The 18,056-nt window shown below is 41.2% G+C and overlaps 1 protein-coding gene across 2 annotated transcripts in view; it reads right to left on the bottom strand.

Moving 5' to 3' along the window:
* The window catches only part of RAD18 (RAD18 E3 ubiquitin protein ligase), an 81,523-nt gene that overhangs the window by 3,626 nt on the left and 59,841 nt on the right, over positions 1-18,056 (bottom strand). For both annotated transcript variants that reach the window (XM_079795551.1, XM_079795552.1), the window contains one exon: positions 6,715-6,777. In XM_079795551.1, the coding sequence (XP_079651677.1) occupies positions 6,715-6,777 (63 nt within the window). The remainder of the gene's footprint in view (positions 1-6,714; positions 6,778-18,056) is intronic.

Raw genomic sequence — 18,056 nt, 5'->3', positions numbered from 1 at the left:
CCTGAGAGCTGTCAGCCTGCTCTCTGTCTAGGAGTCTGTCACTATTTTCTTGTTAGTTCATTTGAATGATTCTGAGATATGGGCTAGGGGGCCCTGCCACAGGGGGTCGACAGACACTTGCAGGCTCTCTTCCAGGCGCTTCCTCCAGGTGCTCAGGAGAAAGGTGGGGAGCAGGGCAGGAAGACGGAAGAGAACCCACAAAAAAGGCAAAAGATTCGAGGAGGCATTTCATCAAAAACCCAAGGATAAAATACCAGCCTCCATGATTTGGCATTCATGAAAGGAAGGAAATGCAAATTAAAATGACAATAAAATAATACTGTATATCTACTAGAATGGCTTAATAAAATAAAAAGTAAAACAATAACCAAGTACCGGCCAGGATATGAAGCAACTAGAACTCGCATACATGGCTGGTGAAACACAATTAGGCAGTTTCTTACAGGCTGAACTTACACTTGCTATACAAGCCTGTAATGAATGCCACTCCTAGGTCGATGATATTTCTCTCTCATTGATGTTTCTATCTCTCTATCCCTCTCCCTTCCTCTCTCTCTAAAAATCAATAAAAACGTATTTTAAAAAATTGAGTTGAATTATAGGACACCCAGCTGGCATTCTAGAATTGCTTTTTGGTTTGGGAAAACACCACCTCTCCCCCCTCCTCCCCAATCAGAACTGGTACTAGAACCATAGTATGGAAAGGTTTATTACTCACATAAAGAGGCTTTTCTGGGGAGAGCAGGGCAGGCTTCCCCAGTTGGTGTGAAAATGGAAACTGCCTTGGGTGGGTTAAGAGTGGGTTCCCATACACAGATAGGGACTTGCATGGTTTGCCAGGACCAAAGGAGGGAGCACCCAGGGTTTCCTATCAGCTTGTCCAGATGTGGGACAGAAGAGGAAGAGGAAGGGCTAAGACCTAAAAGCTGCCAGCAAACAACAAAATAAAGGAACCAGACTCCTTATGACAGGGTGTAGACTGATGAAGAACTCAGTCCAGAGAATTACCATGTAGTGCCAGCTCACAGCTGTAGACCAGTGGGAGAAGCACTAGACTTAGGCTTAGGAGATTCAAGACAATTCACCAACCTTCTGGGCTCAGATTGCTCACAAAACACAGTGAGTAAAGTTTCTTCTCTTCCGTGCAATCAGAGGGATTAAATAATAAAATGAAAATGAAAGTACCTAATATAATAAGTACCATTGTTATACTAGTTTATAACAATGTAGCACATATTAGGAATTTGAGAGATATTAATTAAATTATATTTATCTTCTCTAATACGCAGAAGTAATTCTTGCTGATTTTATTAGTATTTACTTCCTAGGAGATAATGGAACAAAGGAAAGAAAAACATATCGGCCAACATGCCAACTTCCTAGGGATAAACCAATTTCTGTCTCTGGATAAAGGTCTATTAAGAAGGATGGGTCTCTGGTTTTGTCACCAGATGACAGAAAACTCTTTGGTTTCTTTCTACTTAAATAGAAGGGCGACTCAATATGTGCTATGACAGAACTGGTATCCAAAAAGTTCTTCATAGACAAGAGGCATGAGCTGAATCTTAGAAGAGGAAAAGTAGGAAGGATAATAAGTGTGTCCAGAGATGATTTCCCAGATTCAGGACAGGAAGCCATTAATGGCAGTAGAGGGACACTAGGTTCAAAAGGAATGGACAGTGAAGGGTGGTCAATAAGCGAACAGATTAAACTTAAGATTCTGTGAAGTCAAATAAGCAAGACAAAACAATCAGAGTGATGACTCTGGATGAGTTCTGCACTGTAACCTTTACTGCATCCAGTTCTTGGCACAACACTTTAAAGGGAACATGAACAGACAGACTGGAGCCTGTATACATGCCTGAGACTTGCAGAGGCAGGAAGCTTCCCAGGTTCTTTTGTCTCAAGGAATCATCCTTCTTTCCATTATAGGCCAGGCCTCTGATGAATAAGATCATTGTCTGGAGGCAAGTCCACAGGCCCACTCTGCGTTTAGCTTGCCTGGCTCTACACCCACAAACAGGGAGGCCAGGCCCGTCAACAATACTTTTTTTTGATGGGCTTTTGCTCCTTGCTGCTCCTGGGTGGTTTTCCTTTCCATAGTTTTTCTCATCGAACTTGTAAGGGTTTCTTGGGATTTGTTTTTTTCATCTTTTTTTTTTTTTTGCTTTTTGGTATATACTGAGGTTTATGTATGCTTATAATTACTTTGTCTTCCTGATGGATTGATCATTTTGTCATTATAAAATATCTCTTTGTCTTTAGTTACATTTTTGTCTTAAGGTCTATTTTGTCAATTATTAATATAGCCATGGCAGCTTTCTTTCGGTTATTGTTGCATGGCATATCTTTTTCTATCCTTTTACTTTCAATTTATTTATCTTTGAATCTAAAGTGCATCTCATGTAGAAAGCATATAGTTGAATCATGTTTTTTCTTAAAAAAATCCACTCTGCCAATCTCTGCCTTTTTTAAAAATATACTTTACTGAATTTTTACAGAGGGAAAGAGAGGAATAGAGAGTTAGAAATATCCATGAGAGAGAAACATCGATCAGCTGCCTCCTGCACACCCCCTACTGGGGATGTGCCCGCAACCAAGGTACATGCCCTTGACCGGAATTGAACCTGGGACCCTTGAGTCTGCAGGCTGACGCTCTATCCACTGAGCCAAACCGGCTAGGGCGAATCTCTGCCTTTTAATAGAGCGTTTAATCCGTTTATGCTTAGTGTATTTACTGACAAAGCAGGATTTATGAATGTCATTTGCTATTTGTTTTCTATAGTGCTTATGTCAATTTTTTGGTTCCTCTATTCTCTGCCTTCTTTGGTGTTAAATATTTTCTAGTGTACCACTTTAATCCCACTGCATTTCTTTTATTCTATTTTAAATTTCTTAGTGGTTGCCCTGGTAAATATAATTAACATATTAATTTTTAACAAAATATGCCTAGAAGGATAACATAGATACTTATAGAACTGCTACATTTTGTTGAAAAGAAAAGCTATGGAGGCTTTTCCTGATTCTGCCTCTAAAGCTACATATGGAGCCCTGGCCAGGTACCTCAGTCAGTTAGAGCATCATCCCAAGGTTGCAGGTTCAATTCCAAGTCAGGGCACATACAAGAAGCAACCAATGAATGCATAAATAAATAGAACAACAAATCAATGTTTCTCTCTCCGATCCTCTAAAGAAAAAATCCAAAAAACAAATAAATAAAGCTACATTATAGCATAAGCTTATTTACACTATTGTACACTCAGCTGAAATCAAGAGTCCTGGATTCTGATCCTGGTAGTGCCACTAACTAGCTGTGGACCTTGACCTAGTCAGTTTACCTCTCTGGAACCCAGCTTCCTTCTCCACATAATGAGGGGACTGGACTAGAGGAGCACTTACATTTTTCCAGCTTTAACATTTATTATCAAGTGATGGGGTTTGTTTGCTAAGTGTTTTCTTACCAATAATGACTTTAAGAGGTCATCATTGTTAAAAATGGACTTGGGCTCAAGAATTCTGGGCTACAGCTTGTTGGTGTCAGGATGATTCCCAATAAAAGAGAACATGATTAGTGAAGGAGTGGCCTCCTCTCTCAGAATGCAAAGTTAAATAATGCTTAGCTGAAAGCAATGCAACCAAAATCTCAAACTTTCATGCAACACTAGTTTGAACCATCAAATATCTCATTAGTCTGATAAACCTACTCATGTTGTGTTCCTTGGATACACCACACTTTTCCATTTTCTAGTGACTCAGCTATGAAACTACAAAATGTCAATATCCTTTGGAAAGATAGTATAGCTCAGTGGTCGGCAAACTGCGGCTCGTGAGCCACATGCGGCTCTTTGGCCCCTTGAGTTTTTAGCAAAGGCCAGCTTAGGAGTACCCTAATTAAGTTAATAACAATGTACCTACCTCTATAGTTTAAGTTTAAAAAATCTGGCTCTCAAAAGAAATTTCAATTGTTATACTGTTGATATTTGGCTCTGTTGACTAATGAGTTTGCCGACCACTGGTATAGCTTAAAGGTTGAAAGTGTTGACTTGGACACATTAAGCTCCACTCAGCTCCATCACTCATCACTTACTGCTAAGTGACATTGGGCTGGAGACTTGCCTCTTTCAGCTTCAGTTACCTCATTATAAAAAGGAATAACCATACATCATAGTATTGTTATGCTATTTCAATGAGAGCAAACAAGCAAAGTATTTACTGTGGGTTGGAGCTGGGCTGACACTGGGGTTACAATGTTGAACCTGGTAGGGGAAATGGACAAATAGCCATAAGGACATGATCCAGAAGGTAAGGCCAGAGAAGACTTCCATGAGAAGCAGGTCTCGAGTTTAGGCCTGAAGGGTTAAGAGTAAACGAGAAGAAAGATGAGAAGAACATTCTGGGTAGAGACAAGCGTGTTCAAAGGCCCTGGGGTGAGCAGGCATGTGACATGAAGACGCCTGTATCAAAGGAGCAAAGAGAAAGCACAGGTGTGTGATAACACATAAGACTGGAGAAGACCAGATCATGCAGGACCTTTCAGGCATATTAAAGAGTCCCTTCTCAATCCTAAAAGGAATAAGAAGCTACTGCTATTTTTAAAGTAGAGAGATGAGTAACAGTGATCAGATTTTCATTTTACAAAGGTCACTCTAGCTGCAATATGGAGATTAGATTGTAAAGAAGCCAGAAAATAAGGAATAGACAAATTAAGACACAATTTATTGCCCAATCAAGCTACAATGGTAGCATGAACTAGGGTGATGAGAAGGGTAGAAATAAATGAATGAATTCCAGAGATATTTAAGAAGTAAAATCTATAAGAGTGATCATAGAGGCACCATAGAACAAGATGTCAAGAATGACAGATTTTGTTGGGGCGAGGGGAGGGCGTAAGAAATTGGCTGAAAAGGAACACCAGAAGAGGATCATGTTTTTATTTTGCTTTAAAAACTATTTTGGGGGGTGTAGGAGATTAGATAAGGTCAAGTGTTCAGCTTTGCACATGTTGATTTTAAAGAGTCTTAAAAATATCTAAGAAGAGACATCAAGTAGGTAGTTGATATTTATATCTGGGGCTCAGGAGAGGTACTGGCAGGAGAGATAAGTTTATTAGGAGATCAATTTAATCTTAACATCAACAACTAATGATCTAGGTTGAGCAAAAGGAAAACAGTTTACTGTGTCTCATAAGCGAAAGAAGAGAGGCTTTTAAGAAAGGCGAAGAAGCCCTAGCTGGTTTGGCTCTGTGGATAGAGAATCGGCCTGCGGACTGAAGGGTCCCAGGTTTGATTCCGGTCAAGGGCACATGCCCGGGGTTATGGGCTCGATCCCCAGTGGGGGACGTGCAGGAGGCAGCCGATCAATGATTCTCTCTCATCATTAATGTTTCTCTCTCTCTCTCCCTCTCCCTTCCTCTCTGAAATCAATAAAAATATATTTAAAAAAAAAGAAAGGTGAAGAAGTCAATAGTATCAAACACTGATAAGAAGTCAAGAGAGATAAGGTCTAAAAAATGTGCTCTGGATTTAGCAACATGGTGGTCTTCAATGGCCTGAGTGAAAGCTATGTCAGAATGATGGGACTGGCTGAGTATGTTGAAGAGCAAGTGAGTGGGAAATAAGGAAACGGAGACTGCAAGTAGAGATAATTTATTAGGAAAGGAAGGAGAGATACAATAGCAGCTGGAGGATGAGAATGAGTGAGATGAGAGGCTGAGTACGGTGTTTTTGTCTGCTGGCTGTGTGGTTGGCTGGTCTTAGGAGGGGAAAGATTTGAGCATGCAGGAAACCCAACAAAAAATTACAGTTGAGAAGGAAAGGTTGCCTTTGAGTGAAGGGACACAGCAAAGTTCCTGACAAGAGAGTAGGATGAAGGAGAAGGAATTAGCCTCCAATAGGTGTTAGGACATCCCTTTATTATAAGAAGAGGAAATGAGGATTAAATCTGTACAAATGCAGGCAGATTTATATGTTTGGAAAGATGAAGATCCCACTATAATGGCTTCGGTTTTCTCTATAAAGAACCAGGTCTTCAGCTGGGGGCGGGGCGGGGGGAGGTGTGGAGCCACTGAAAAAAGCTGAGTTTTCAAATAATCCTTGTGAAGAACAGGACAAAGAAGTGATCGCAGGCCCAGCAGAACTGCTGCTAGGCAATTCTAACGGCCTATGGGAGGTATGTGATCATGAAATTATCGTATATTTTCCCTGCTGTACTACAGGTCACTCCTGTAGGTGGAGATTAATGAAAATGTATTATTTTTTGGCACTGTTCCTTTCCTGCTTACCTACCAGTGGGAACTGGAATAGTCCCCCACCCCCACCCCAAAGTCTCATTTCCCAGACTGATTCATAAGTGGTATAGGAAAAGGAAAAGTGCATTTATTCTACACTAAACACATCTTATGGCTAGGAACATCCAGAAAAGGATTAGAAATTTCTAAAGACTCGAGCCAGTGCTTAAGGCCAAACTATAATCACCTATTGGAACAATTTGTCTTTAGAAAAACAACTCCTGACAAATATTCAGAGTTATTACACTGGGATTCCATTTATAAGCAGAAATATATAGAAACAATAAACTAGAAATCTTTACCTGGAGGTGTATGAATTATTACTTTCTTAAACCAGAGAGCACAAACATTCTTTTGTTTGAAAATCAACTGTACAGAATTACAATTTCTCAGGTCAAAATGGACACTTAATAATTACGAGAACTCACTTATGTGATGCTTCCCAGGCTTCCTCCTCTTCGAGAATATCTCGTATGATGTCCGAACTGGAACTAAAAGGATATATGTCAATATTGCCAGACAATAAAGACAGTATGGTTCTATTTATATAAAATTCTAAAAAAAAAAAAGGCAAACTAATCTATAGTGACAGAAAGCAAACCAGCAGACCAGTGGTTACCTGTAAGGGGCACAGGGTGGGCAAGGAGGGGTTACACGGGGGCAAAGGAAACTTTGGGAGTGAGGGGAAGGTTCACCATCCTGATTGTGGGGATGGTTTCATAGCTGTATACATACATATACATGTCAAAATTCATCCAATTATGTGCTTTAAATATTGAAGCTACTTTTTAAAGAAACCTTTATAAGTTAGCAATAATAATGAAAAACATACAAAAGCTTAAATAAATCTCTCAACATAAAACCTGGATTCAAATGGAATATAGTCAAAGGCCTTTTCAATTTCCTATGGCAACCCAAGATCAAATCATGATGGTTTTTGTTGTTGTTTTGAGAGAAAAACATCCATCAGTTGCCTCCTATATGCGACAGGGATAGGACCCAAAACCTAGGTACGGTCCCTGACCGGGATTGACCTGCAACCTTTTCGGTATATGGGATGATGCTTCAATCAACTAAGCCACCCAGCCAGGGCTCAAATTGTGTCTTAGAAACTGCACTCTAGTCATGAGATTCACAAGAAATACTAAGTTCTGACGTGGCTTTTACTCCCTCTGTAAACAAAGTAAAGTAAAATTAAATTAATTTTAATTGTGCTAATAATGGAATTTGTTATAATGTAACCTGGCTTAAAATACTATGTATTTCTGGCCTATCTGTGCAGGGCAAAGAAAATTATAGAGGGCATATATTATTTCTTTTTAAAAATATGTTTTTACTGATTTTAGAAAGGGAGGGAGAGAGAAACGATTGGCTGCCTCCTGCACGCCCCCTACTGCAGACTGAGCCCACAACCCAGGCATGTTCCCTGACCAGGAATCGAATCAGTGACCTTTGGTGCATGGGACGACGCCCAACCAACTGAGCCACACCAACCAGGGCTCATGTATTTATTTCGTTATAAGAAAAAACTGTTTAAGGCTTTAGCATCATGTTCTTACCCAAATAAATATGTTTTTTTAAAAAGGACATGTACAGCAATTATCTAAAAAGCATTTCTTTAGACACCCAAAGACATGGAATATCAGAGGCACTGTATGGGACAACTCAGAAGTAGTAGTCACTACCACAGGATGGAAAAGGCTAGAGTAAGAGGCTCATTCTCAGGTAGGAAACAACAGACTTGGAAATGTTAGTGTCAATCCTATTTCTAAAGACACTCTAGTAGACCAAAGAGTTTAGAAATTATGGATTTAAAGTTCCAATGAACCATTCTCAACCGCTTCTGACAATCACTTTGAAGCAAATACAGTTCTGTAGCAAATGTTTTACTCACGAGATTTCCGCCCAAATTCCCAAACTCTCAAGGAGCTCTCTGCAGGCCCCCCTCTGACTGTGGCCTATGTGGGGATTCCCATTGCACCTCAGGTCTGGTGACCCTCTGACAGAGCTAGCACCATAGTTCTCCGGCTTTTCAGAAAAAGGATTCTCATATGGTAGCAGCTTTTAGCATGGGTGGTTTGACAAAATAGGTAATAATAATGAAGCATTATATATTCAGTAATACTTTTTGTTTATATTTTATTCATTATATATGCCCCTGCACACCTTTTTAAATCAGTTGTGCATGCGTTTGTGAGGCACTCTTTACTATGGCTGTAAGTGATACTTGCTGGGCATGTGCTTCTGAGACCCAGTGCAGTCATTCCTTCAGGCCCCTGTGGGAACCAGGGGTCAGGCCTGTCAGAGTACCCAAGCCTCTCCAACTTTCTCACACTGAGGAGGCCCACTGCTCAAATGCAAGTGCCCCTGAAATAATAACACATTAATTTATCACCAGTCATTTTCACCTTCGTGAAAACTGGCTCATAACGAGCTTTTCCATTAAACAGCTAGCTAAATGGAGTTTTTATTAGCAGGAGGCTTTAAGGAGATCAAAGGCAGAGTTTACCAACTTTATTATTTTCCTGAGAGACAGACCCAGACAGCCAGCCACTCACTAGGGAGGGCTTAGATCCACTGCCACCCCATTCCCACTGAGGCCGCCTAACACCTTCTGATCCCAAGCTTTGTTATTCCTTACCGTGGTGATAATTACTCCAACTTAGTTCTTTTAATGTAACTATTTCGTTCCCTCTCTCTACTCAAGTTATATGGATGCCCTCATCCATTCTTTATCTAGATAGAGCAGTGATTTTCAGCCTGTGCCCCACAAAAATTGTTAAATTACGCAATACCTGACTATTTAGTCAGGGGCACTGACCTCTTTTCCCTTAGATTGCCAAACAAAAAAATGACAATAGCCAACATAACAATAGCTGTTCAATGTGAATGAATCAAAACTATACCTACTTTTTTGTCAGATTGGCAAAAGATATATTTTTTGGTGTGCTGCAGTTTTATTAATTAGTTTATGTGTGCCATGAGATGAAAAAGGTTGAAATCACTGGGCTAGAGCAACAGCAGTGCTTTTCAATTATTTTTCATTATTTCTCCCACCCAGCTTACCTTTTTAGACATTTTCCCTAATTACCACTCCATGGAATTTTAACGCCACAAATACAACGTATATCTACTTATGTACTGTGTATATACTGAGCTTTATACATAAAAGGAGTAAGATATTTGGGCCATCTCCAACTTCTACCCCCCGGGGACAAAACTGCTCCTGCTGAGAACCCATACCTCAGGAGAAGTGGGAGCAGGGGTGGTCCTGTGGCTCTCGGTCCTGGTAGGTGTCACACAGCTAGAGAAAGTCAAGTCCTCTCCTGGCTGATACCCCCAAACGCACACATGCACTTTTTTATTTTTTTTAAACAGGAAGGTTACAAAGCATCCCTACTATTCTAGCTAAGTAAGCAGAATGGCCAAGCCTGTCAACTAACTTAGTAATCTGTGACCAATTTGCCTAGCAGCTTTCAAATCTCCAGTACAAATCACTGGATTGTTAAAGGAAAATATTTGCGGTACATTAATGACATAAATCTAAGAGGTTTTTGCTATGCTACCTCAGTGAAAACAGATGGCACAGGAGGCTGACAAAAAGCACATCTCCCAAGTTGCCTGTAACCTCTCCTTCCTGAGACTTCAATGCCATTGACCCCCCAGACTACGCAGCCCCAGGACTGCCTCGCTTCTCATTACTATTCCTTCTCCTCCAGCTAGCCACTAACCTGACTGACAACCAAACCAAGAAAGTGAATGATAAAAGTCTGGGAAGTTTCAAGTTTACCGAAATTGAAGTTTCAGGATTATCTGCTGTATCTGCTGCTCCAATTCTAGTCACCGCTGAGAAATGAAGTGTTGATACTAATACAATTGAAATACCAAACAGAACTGTTGCGTCCTTTTTAAAGTTGTGTACTTATATTCTTTCTACTCAAAAGCTACATTCCTGAAATTAAACATAGAGTCTCACAAACAGGATTTTACAGAGACTTAGACTATGGGGCATAACAGTCAGTGGCACTAAAATTGTCACTCTCAGATCTCTGCCTTGTAAACAAAAGTAATTAATATTTTTGAAGCCTTAGTCATTTTAATATACATTAGAGATAGAACAATTCCTTTAATATACTTACAAGACATCTAAAAAGTCCTCCACAGGAGAAAATACTCACTCTGGTCAACCTAGGTCAGAGCACCACAAACCCACACAGCTGTAGCTTTTCATTCTTGGACAAGGAGTGTTTTCAGAGTATACTTAGCTTCTCTCTTTTGGTTTGGAACGTTCTGCAGACAGGATTTAAGAAGCTGGATGGACATGAGGTCTGGTACCTATGAAGGGTGTTCATATCGTGCTCCCTAGCTACAGTGGATATTATTATACAGATTAAATACATGTGGGAAAGACTCAACGGCAAAAAAAAAAAAAAAATGAATTCTGAAGTCTATAAAATTCCCAACCTCTGTTCAGGAAGTCTCCTAATTCCACCACACTTAATGTTTCATACCATTTGGACCTTATTTGCAGCTCAAGGTTTCAGAAGCATAAGCTACACTGGTTTTTGTTGGTTGGTTGACTGGTTGGTCTTTGGCCTCGTTGGTCTTCCTAAAATGTTTTACTTTTGCCATTCCGACCAAAAGTGTAGCACACCTTATCAGGCAAAGGAAGGAAAACACTTTTGTGGCATCTCATTTCATTCCACTAGTCAAGATTTTACCAACAAAGAGGAAAAGTTATATGCCAAATACCTCTGGCAAAGGTATGGCTGGTAAAACTATCCAGAGGGTGAAAGCAAAACTCTACTGTCAAAGTTAAGGTTTCAGCACTGTTCCTGTCACTTACTGAATAACCCTGGACAAGTTATTTCATCTTTAAAGTTTCAACAGCCTTACCTATAAAGTCAGGATAAGAGCCCATGTAGTTCACAGGGATGCTTTTAGGATTAGTCAATAGAACACATAGAATGTTCACGAAATAGCTCAGCACATAATAAGTGTTCAATAAATGTCAGCTCCGTTTTCAGAAAACCCATCTGTGTCTGAATTACCTGAATAACTGCCTCAGCACTAAGCTTCAATTTGGCCTAGGAAACCTGGTCACTAGTGAGCTCTATTTTAATCTTTGATTTCCACTGTTTCTATGGCACCAGGGTGCAAATTCATCAGAACTTGTTATTTATCCAGCATGGCAGGTACACAGGGTACTGTGGGGTAGGAAAAATGCAAACATCTGCTATAAAAATCCTGTGGATTAAAGATTACTTACAAGTGAAAATTTTCTGTTATCTAGTAGTTACTCCCCTCCCCTCCTGCTCCCCCCCCCCCCGCCCCCCGCCACTATTCTCGTAATTGTGGCATTAATTTGAACATGGTTGAGAATACTCAACTTAAAAAAAGCTCCTTTGGGACAGCTTCCTGGAGGCTTGGTGGGGTTCACATAATGTCCACCAGACAACGGTACTGAAATGCTGCTGGCTACCACGACTCCTTCCTCACCCCCCTTTTCAGTAATCTCTTCTGCAGGATAAGCAAAAGCTTGTATGCCAAAATTTTACTAGTAGGCTGACAATAACATACTAGGATAGTAAACATCCTAGGTTAAAAAAAAATCACTCACTGACGACAATGCCAGAAATGACCATTTTGTGAGCAACTACTTCCACAAACTGTGATATCAGCTTATGTGCTACCTTTACTTCATTTGAGGACCCTAGGTTCTAGCCCCACTTGACAGATCAACAAAGGCTTGGAGAAATTTAAGTAAAAAACAAACAAACAGGGAAGTGAATACAAAGCTCGTCTTCTTTCTATTATATCATGTTGCTTCAAGTAGTGGTAGCAGAAAATCCTATTAATCTGCAGAGTTAAGAGTACCACCTTCTCCTATGAATTCACCAGTGAGGTCTGTCAGACAACATCAACAAGGTTCATGAATAAAGCAAGGCTAAGGACTTCCCTGCTCTCCACTAGATCTAAGAAAAGATAAATGAAGAAATCTTCAAATATGAGAAAAATATCATATGAGAAAGAACTTATTTATCAAGTAATACATACTAAGTCCTCAAAAAGAGATGAAACCAGAAAACCAACTTAGTCTATATTCTATTCATTAACAATATATGATCATCTCATTTGCTTTTTAGACTCATCCTTATAGGAAAAAAACAAAAACAACACAAAACTATCGTTGTATTTTATCAATGAGGAAACTGTAGCTCAGGGAAATGAATTCCACAAACAAGCACAAAGCTATGCTGAGTTGAACTGGCACAGTGGAGCAAAGATGACTCGAGGTACTCGGATCTCGTGGACACAGACCATTTAATGGATTTGATGTCATAGTATCTTAGGTGAAGCTACATCCCCTCAGAACAATGTCCCATTCATCCAAAATACCACTTTAAAATAGCAAAAGATATGGAAAAACTATTCCATGTTCCCACATTTCTCTAAAAAATTTCAACCAACAAAATTTACCACCTGAAACAAGATGAACCATTTAGCTTTCAGAAGTAATTTGAAGTTCATAAATGTTCCCAGACAAAAGGTTATAATAAAATACAAAACAGGAGTGTGTATTAATAGAAAAAGGGTTTGTAGCAACATTAAATTCATTAAATGTCACATTCTTAACAGTTAAAAACCGAGTATAATTGTCAATCTTTGAAAAGCAATTATAAAGTTTTGTTTAAATTACAAAACCACACTAATATATTTGTCTCACCTTTCTGCCTGCATCAGCAAACATTATTAACCAATTTATAACAATGACATTGGTGAAGATAGTGATGATTTCTAAAACAGTTTAAAGCATCTCTTTTTTGTATAAAGTAGATTAATACATTTACATGGTTCAAAATCAAAATGACATAAAAAGATGTACACTGAGCCTGGCTGGTGTTGCTCAGTGGTTGAGCATCAACCTATGAAACAGGAGGTCACGGCTCCATTTCCAGTCAAGGCACATGCCCAAATTGCGGGCTCCATGGGGAGTGCGGGGGAGGAGGGGTGGGAATTGGGGGGTGTCAGTGTGCAGGAGGCAGTGGATCAATGATTCTCTCTCATCATTCTTTCTCTCTCCCTTCCTTTCTAAAATCAATAAAAATATATTTAAAAAGATATATACTGAGAACTTTCACTTCTTCAACCATTTCCCCCAGGCCTCCAACAAGTAATCACTTATGAATTTGCTTATTCTTCTGGTGTTTCTTTATGCAAAAGTAAACATATAAGTATATGTCATTCCTCCCCTTTTAGGAAAAAAAAAGATTATGCTATTCTGAGTTTTGCTCTTTTCATTTATAAGCAAACTAGAGGCCCGGTGCATGAAATTAGTTCACTCGGGGTAGGGGGGTAGGAGGAGAGGGGGGTTCCCTCAGCTCGGCCTGCGCCCTCTTGCAGTCCAGGAGCCCTCAGGGGATGTCTGACTGATGACTTAGGCCTGCTCCAAAGCTGGCAGTCGGACATCCTTAGCGCTGCCACGAAGGTGGGAGAGGCTCCCGCCACCACTGCTGCACTCACCAGCCATGAGCCTGGCTTCTGGCTGAGTGGCGCTCCCCCTGTGGGAGCGCACTGACCACCAGGGGGCAGCTTCTGCGTTGAGTCTCTGCCCCCTGGTGGTCAGTGCGCGTCATAGTGACCCGTCTTTCCGCTGTTTGGTCGATTTGCATATTAGCCTTTTATTATATACCTGGTAGGATGCTGAAAATCTCTCCATGTAAGTACATAGAAATTTTCCTCTTTTAATAATCGCATAGTATTCCATTGTGTTCATATACTGTAGTTTAATCAACCAGCCCCTGAACATGAAAACTTGAGTAGTTTCCATGCTTTTGCTGTTATAAATTCAGTGAACAGCCCAGGATATAGGTTATTTCTGTATGTGTGCAGCGCAGGTGTATCTGTACGACAAAATTCATCGGAATACTGGGTAAAAGACAAAACAATAGTACTTTCGGTTGATCTCATCGCATTGCCCTCCTTAGGGATTTATCATGTAACACTCCAACCAGCAATAAATGAGAGTGTTTCCACAGCTTTATGCTACAGCATATTAGCAAATGTTAAGGTTTTTGCTAATCTCAACAGGGGAAAAAAGGATTTAATTTGCATTTCTCTTTCATGACTTTTGCCCATTTTTCTTTTGGGTTTGGGGGTCCTTCCTTCTCAGTCTTTAGGTGCACAAAAATAATCTATTCTTGAATGTTTTTTAAAAGGTTCTATTAAGCCCTGACTGGTTTGGCTCGGTGGATAGAGCGTCGGCCCGTGGACTCAGGGTCCCAGGTTCAATTCTGGTCTGGGGCATGTACCTTGGTTGCAGGCACATCCCCACTGGGGAGTGTGCAGGAGGCAGCTGATCGATGTTTCTCTCTCATCGATGTTTCTAACTCTATCCCTCTCCCTTCCTCTCTGTAAAAAATAAATAAAAATATATTATTTTAAAAAAAGGTTCTATTAAACTGCTATAAAGGAGAAGAATGTATTAGTATGTCTTTTTTCATTGTCAAACATTTGTACTGTTATATCTAAAACTTAAACATTTTTTAAAGCTACATATTGAAAATTTTCTCAGTTGACAAAAAACAATTCCAAAGCAAGCATCTATTATATTTTAATTTTAATTCTGGCTGCAATCCAAAATCATATTTCTAGTACTCCTGTAATCAATGCAGGAACCCCAGCTAACCCCAATTAACTACCTATTCTGAGCTGTACACCAGCAACACACTGGGGAAAAACCCCAAGCATCTATCTGACTTCATCTACAGACTAATCTCATTTAAAATTCTTGATGGCAAATCTCAAACAGGCAACCCTCACAGATGATCCTTCAAGACTCATCTGGCATGTTCCGTTTTCCACTGTCAAAAAGACTTTCTCAAATTGCCTACTCTCAGCTGGTAATCAGGCCTTAACTACATTAAGAAAACAAAAGCAACGCGGCAGGAACAAGCCTACATTAGACCTCCCACCTGCACTCGTACTAACTCCTTTGTCTTCCTTGACATTACTAGGGATGAATCAAGCCTGCTCTTAGCAAAGGCCAATTCTTCCACTTGATACACTTGATGCCTCCTCAGGACTTCACTCATTCAATCAGCTCCCCATCCTAATCACTTTCCCCATCTAATTCCTCCCTTAGTTCTCCGAGTCCCTCCAGATATGAACCTAATCGCCACTATCCTTCACAGCAAAAGTTACCGAGAGTTGTCAGTAGTTAGTTTCTCCTTTCTCCCTTAACATTTCCCCCTCAACTGGCACTAGCCAGTCTTCTACCCAAAACCCACTCAGGACCACACCTGCTATGACCTGTTTATTGCTGAAATCTACAGTCCCTTCTCTAACCTTATCTTATTTGATCACTTCACCTGTTTTTTTTCTGTTAGCTTCCATGATATGGCAATGTCTTGTTTTCCCTCATTCTCCAGTAGTTTATTTCCTTTGCTCAGTCTGTTCTAAGTGTTGGAGGAAGAGAGGGTACAGTCCAGATGCCCTTCCCTCTTCTACACACCCATGCTACACGATCTCTGCCAGCACCATGCCTTTAATGAGTATCTCTGGCCCTACTTTCTCCCCTTACCTCCCCTCCACCTCCTTGTTTGACACCTCTACTTGGTTACCTCAGAGGCCCAAAACAAACCCTTGATTACCTATGCGACCCACCCCCAACCCCTGGCCAAACTTTCTAATGGCCTTCTCAAACTTCCCCATCTTACTCGTAAGCAGTACCACCATTCACCCAGTTGCTAAAGCCAAAGCTTTAGGACTTATCCTTGAAGTTGAGCTTTTCCTTGCACACCATAGCCAAACCATCTGCAAATTCTGCCAATCCTACTTCCAAAATATATCCTCAATCCCTTCCCCCTCACCCATTTCTCTATTCTCTATTATTATAACCCCTGGAATGGATCGCCACAAATCCTAACTGGCTTCCCTGGGCAGGCACCTCTGGCCTCCAGCATCATTTCTTTATGACACACAAATACTATCATTTTCTATGTGCCAAGGAAAAGGGTTGGGAAACACTGTATTAAAGAGAAGCATACCTTTTAGGTCAATCACTTTAAATTCTTATAAAAAGTGAAGAAAATGTATTGTGTGTTGTGTTTTGTTTTGTTTTTAAGAAAGAGAAATAAAAGGACACTAGGTGAACTCCAAACACTCGAGTATTGGTTCTCTGGAAAAATTCAATTTTGAGATATAATTAAACATTTATGTTTATGATTAACGGACACAAAACAAAAGAGGATTATCAACTCTGAGAGTGTAACATAAGGAAAAATTATTTTTAACTAGAGGTCTGATGCACAAAATTCATGTAAGGGGATCGGCCCTCACAGCCGTGGCGGCTTGCCTCAGCCCTCGCAGCCCCAGCTTTGGAAGGTCGTCCGGAAGGTCATTCAGCTGTCTGGTCTAATTAGCATATTACACTTTTATTATTATAGACTAGAGGCCCAGTGCACGAAATTCGTGCACGGGGGTGAGGGGGGGGGTGTGTATGTCCCTCAGCCCAGCCTGCACCCTCTCCAATCTGGGACATCCCTCTCACAATCCAGGACTGCTGGCTCCCAACCACTCGCCTGCCTCTGCTGGATTGCCCCTAACCGCTTCTGCCTGCCAGCCTGATCACCCCCTAACCACTCCCCTGCCAGCATGATTGATGCCTAACTGCTCCCCGGATGGCCCGATTGCCCCTAACTGTCCTCCCTTGCAGGCCTGGTTCCGCCCAACTGCCCTCCCCAGCTGGCCTGGTCACCCCTAACTGCCCTCCCCTTCTGGCCTGGTCACCCCTAACTGCCCTCCCCTGCAGGCCTGGCCCCCCCTCAACTGCCCTCCCCTGCAGGCCTGGGTCCCCCCCCTGCCCCCGCAACTGCCTCCACTTGCAGGCCTGGTTTCCCCCCAACTGCCCTCCCCTGCTGACCTGGTCTCCCCCAACTGCCCTCCGCTGCTGGCCCAGTCACCCCTAACTGCCCTCCCTGCTTGCCTGATTGCCCACAACTGCCCTACCCTGCAGGCCTGGTCCCCCCCCAACTGCCCTCCCCTGCAGGCCTGGGTCCCCCCCCAACTGCCCTCCCTTGCTGGCCATCTTGTGGTGGCCATCTTGTATCTTGGAGTGATGGTCAATTTGCATAAAGCCCTCCCCTGCAGGCCTGGGTCCCCCCCCAACTGCCCTCCCTTGCTGGCCATCTTGTGGTGGCCATCTTGTATCTTGGAGTGATGGTCAATTTGCATATTACTCTTTTATTAGATAGAAGGATAGCTGAATTGTCACAGCTAGAACTAGATACTGAATCAAGTTCTCAAGTTAAATGGGTGGGGGGACAAAATCATGATGCTTCATTTTGTTTTATTCTTTAGACTGTCAGCAGTACAAATGATTGGTACAAATAAAACCCAAATACTAAAAGATAACAAGATTCTATTAACAGGTTACAAACATGCAGCCCCATAATGAGAAACAAATTAAAAGACAAGAAACCTCTCCATGATGGAAATGTCCTGAACCACTTAAGAAGCTTTCATTTGATTATTGTTTTTCTTTGATATCAGGGATCGAGAAGCTAGGCATGAAGCTCATGATGAGCTTGGCATGTCTTCTGCACAGCCAGCCAACTTCTATATCATCTATGCAGTGCACATTCAGCTCTGCAAATGTGGTGCTGGCCACCAACCACAGAAACCCAATATCAAGTCAAAATTCAGACCACAAAACTCGGGTCTTACCATCTGTTCAAGAACTTTAAAACCACCTTATATTGCTGGATGT

This window comes from Cnephaeus nilssonii (assembly GCF_951640355.1).
Source record: "Cnephaeus nilssonii genome assembly, chromosome: 17".
Classification (NCBI taxonomy): domain Eukaryota; kingdom Metazoa; phylum Chordata; class Mammalia; order Chiroptera; family Vespertilionidae; genus Cnephaeus; species Cnephaeus nilssonii.
The sequence above is the reverse complement of the archived record's forward strand: the minus strand, read 5'-3'. Positions and strand labels throughout refer to the sequence as shown.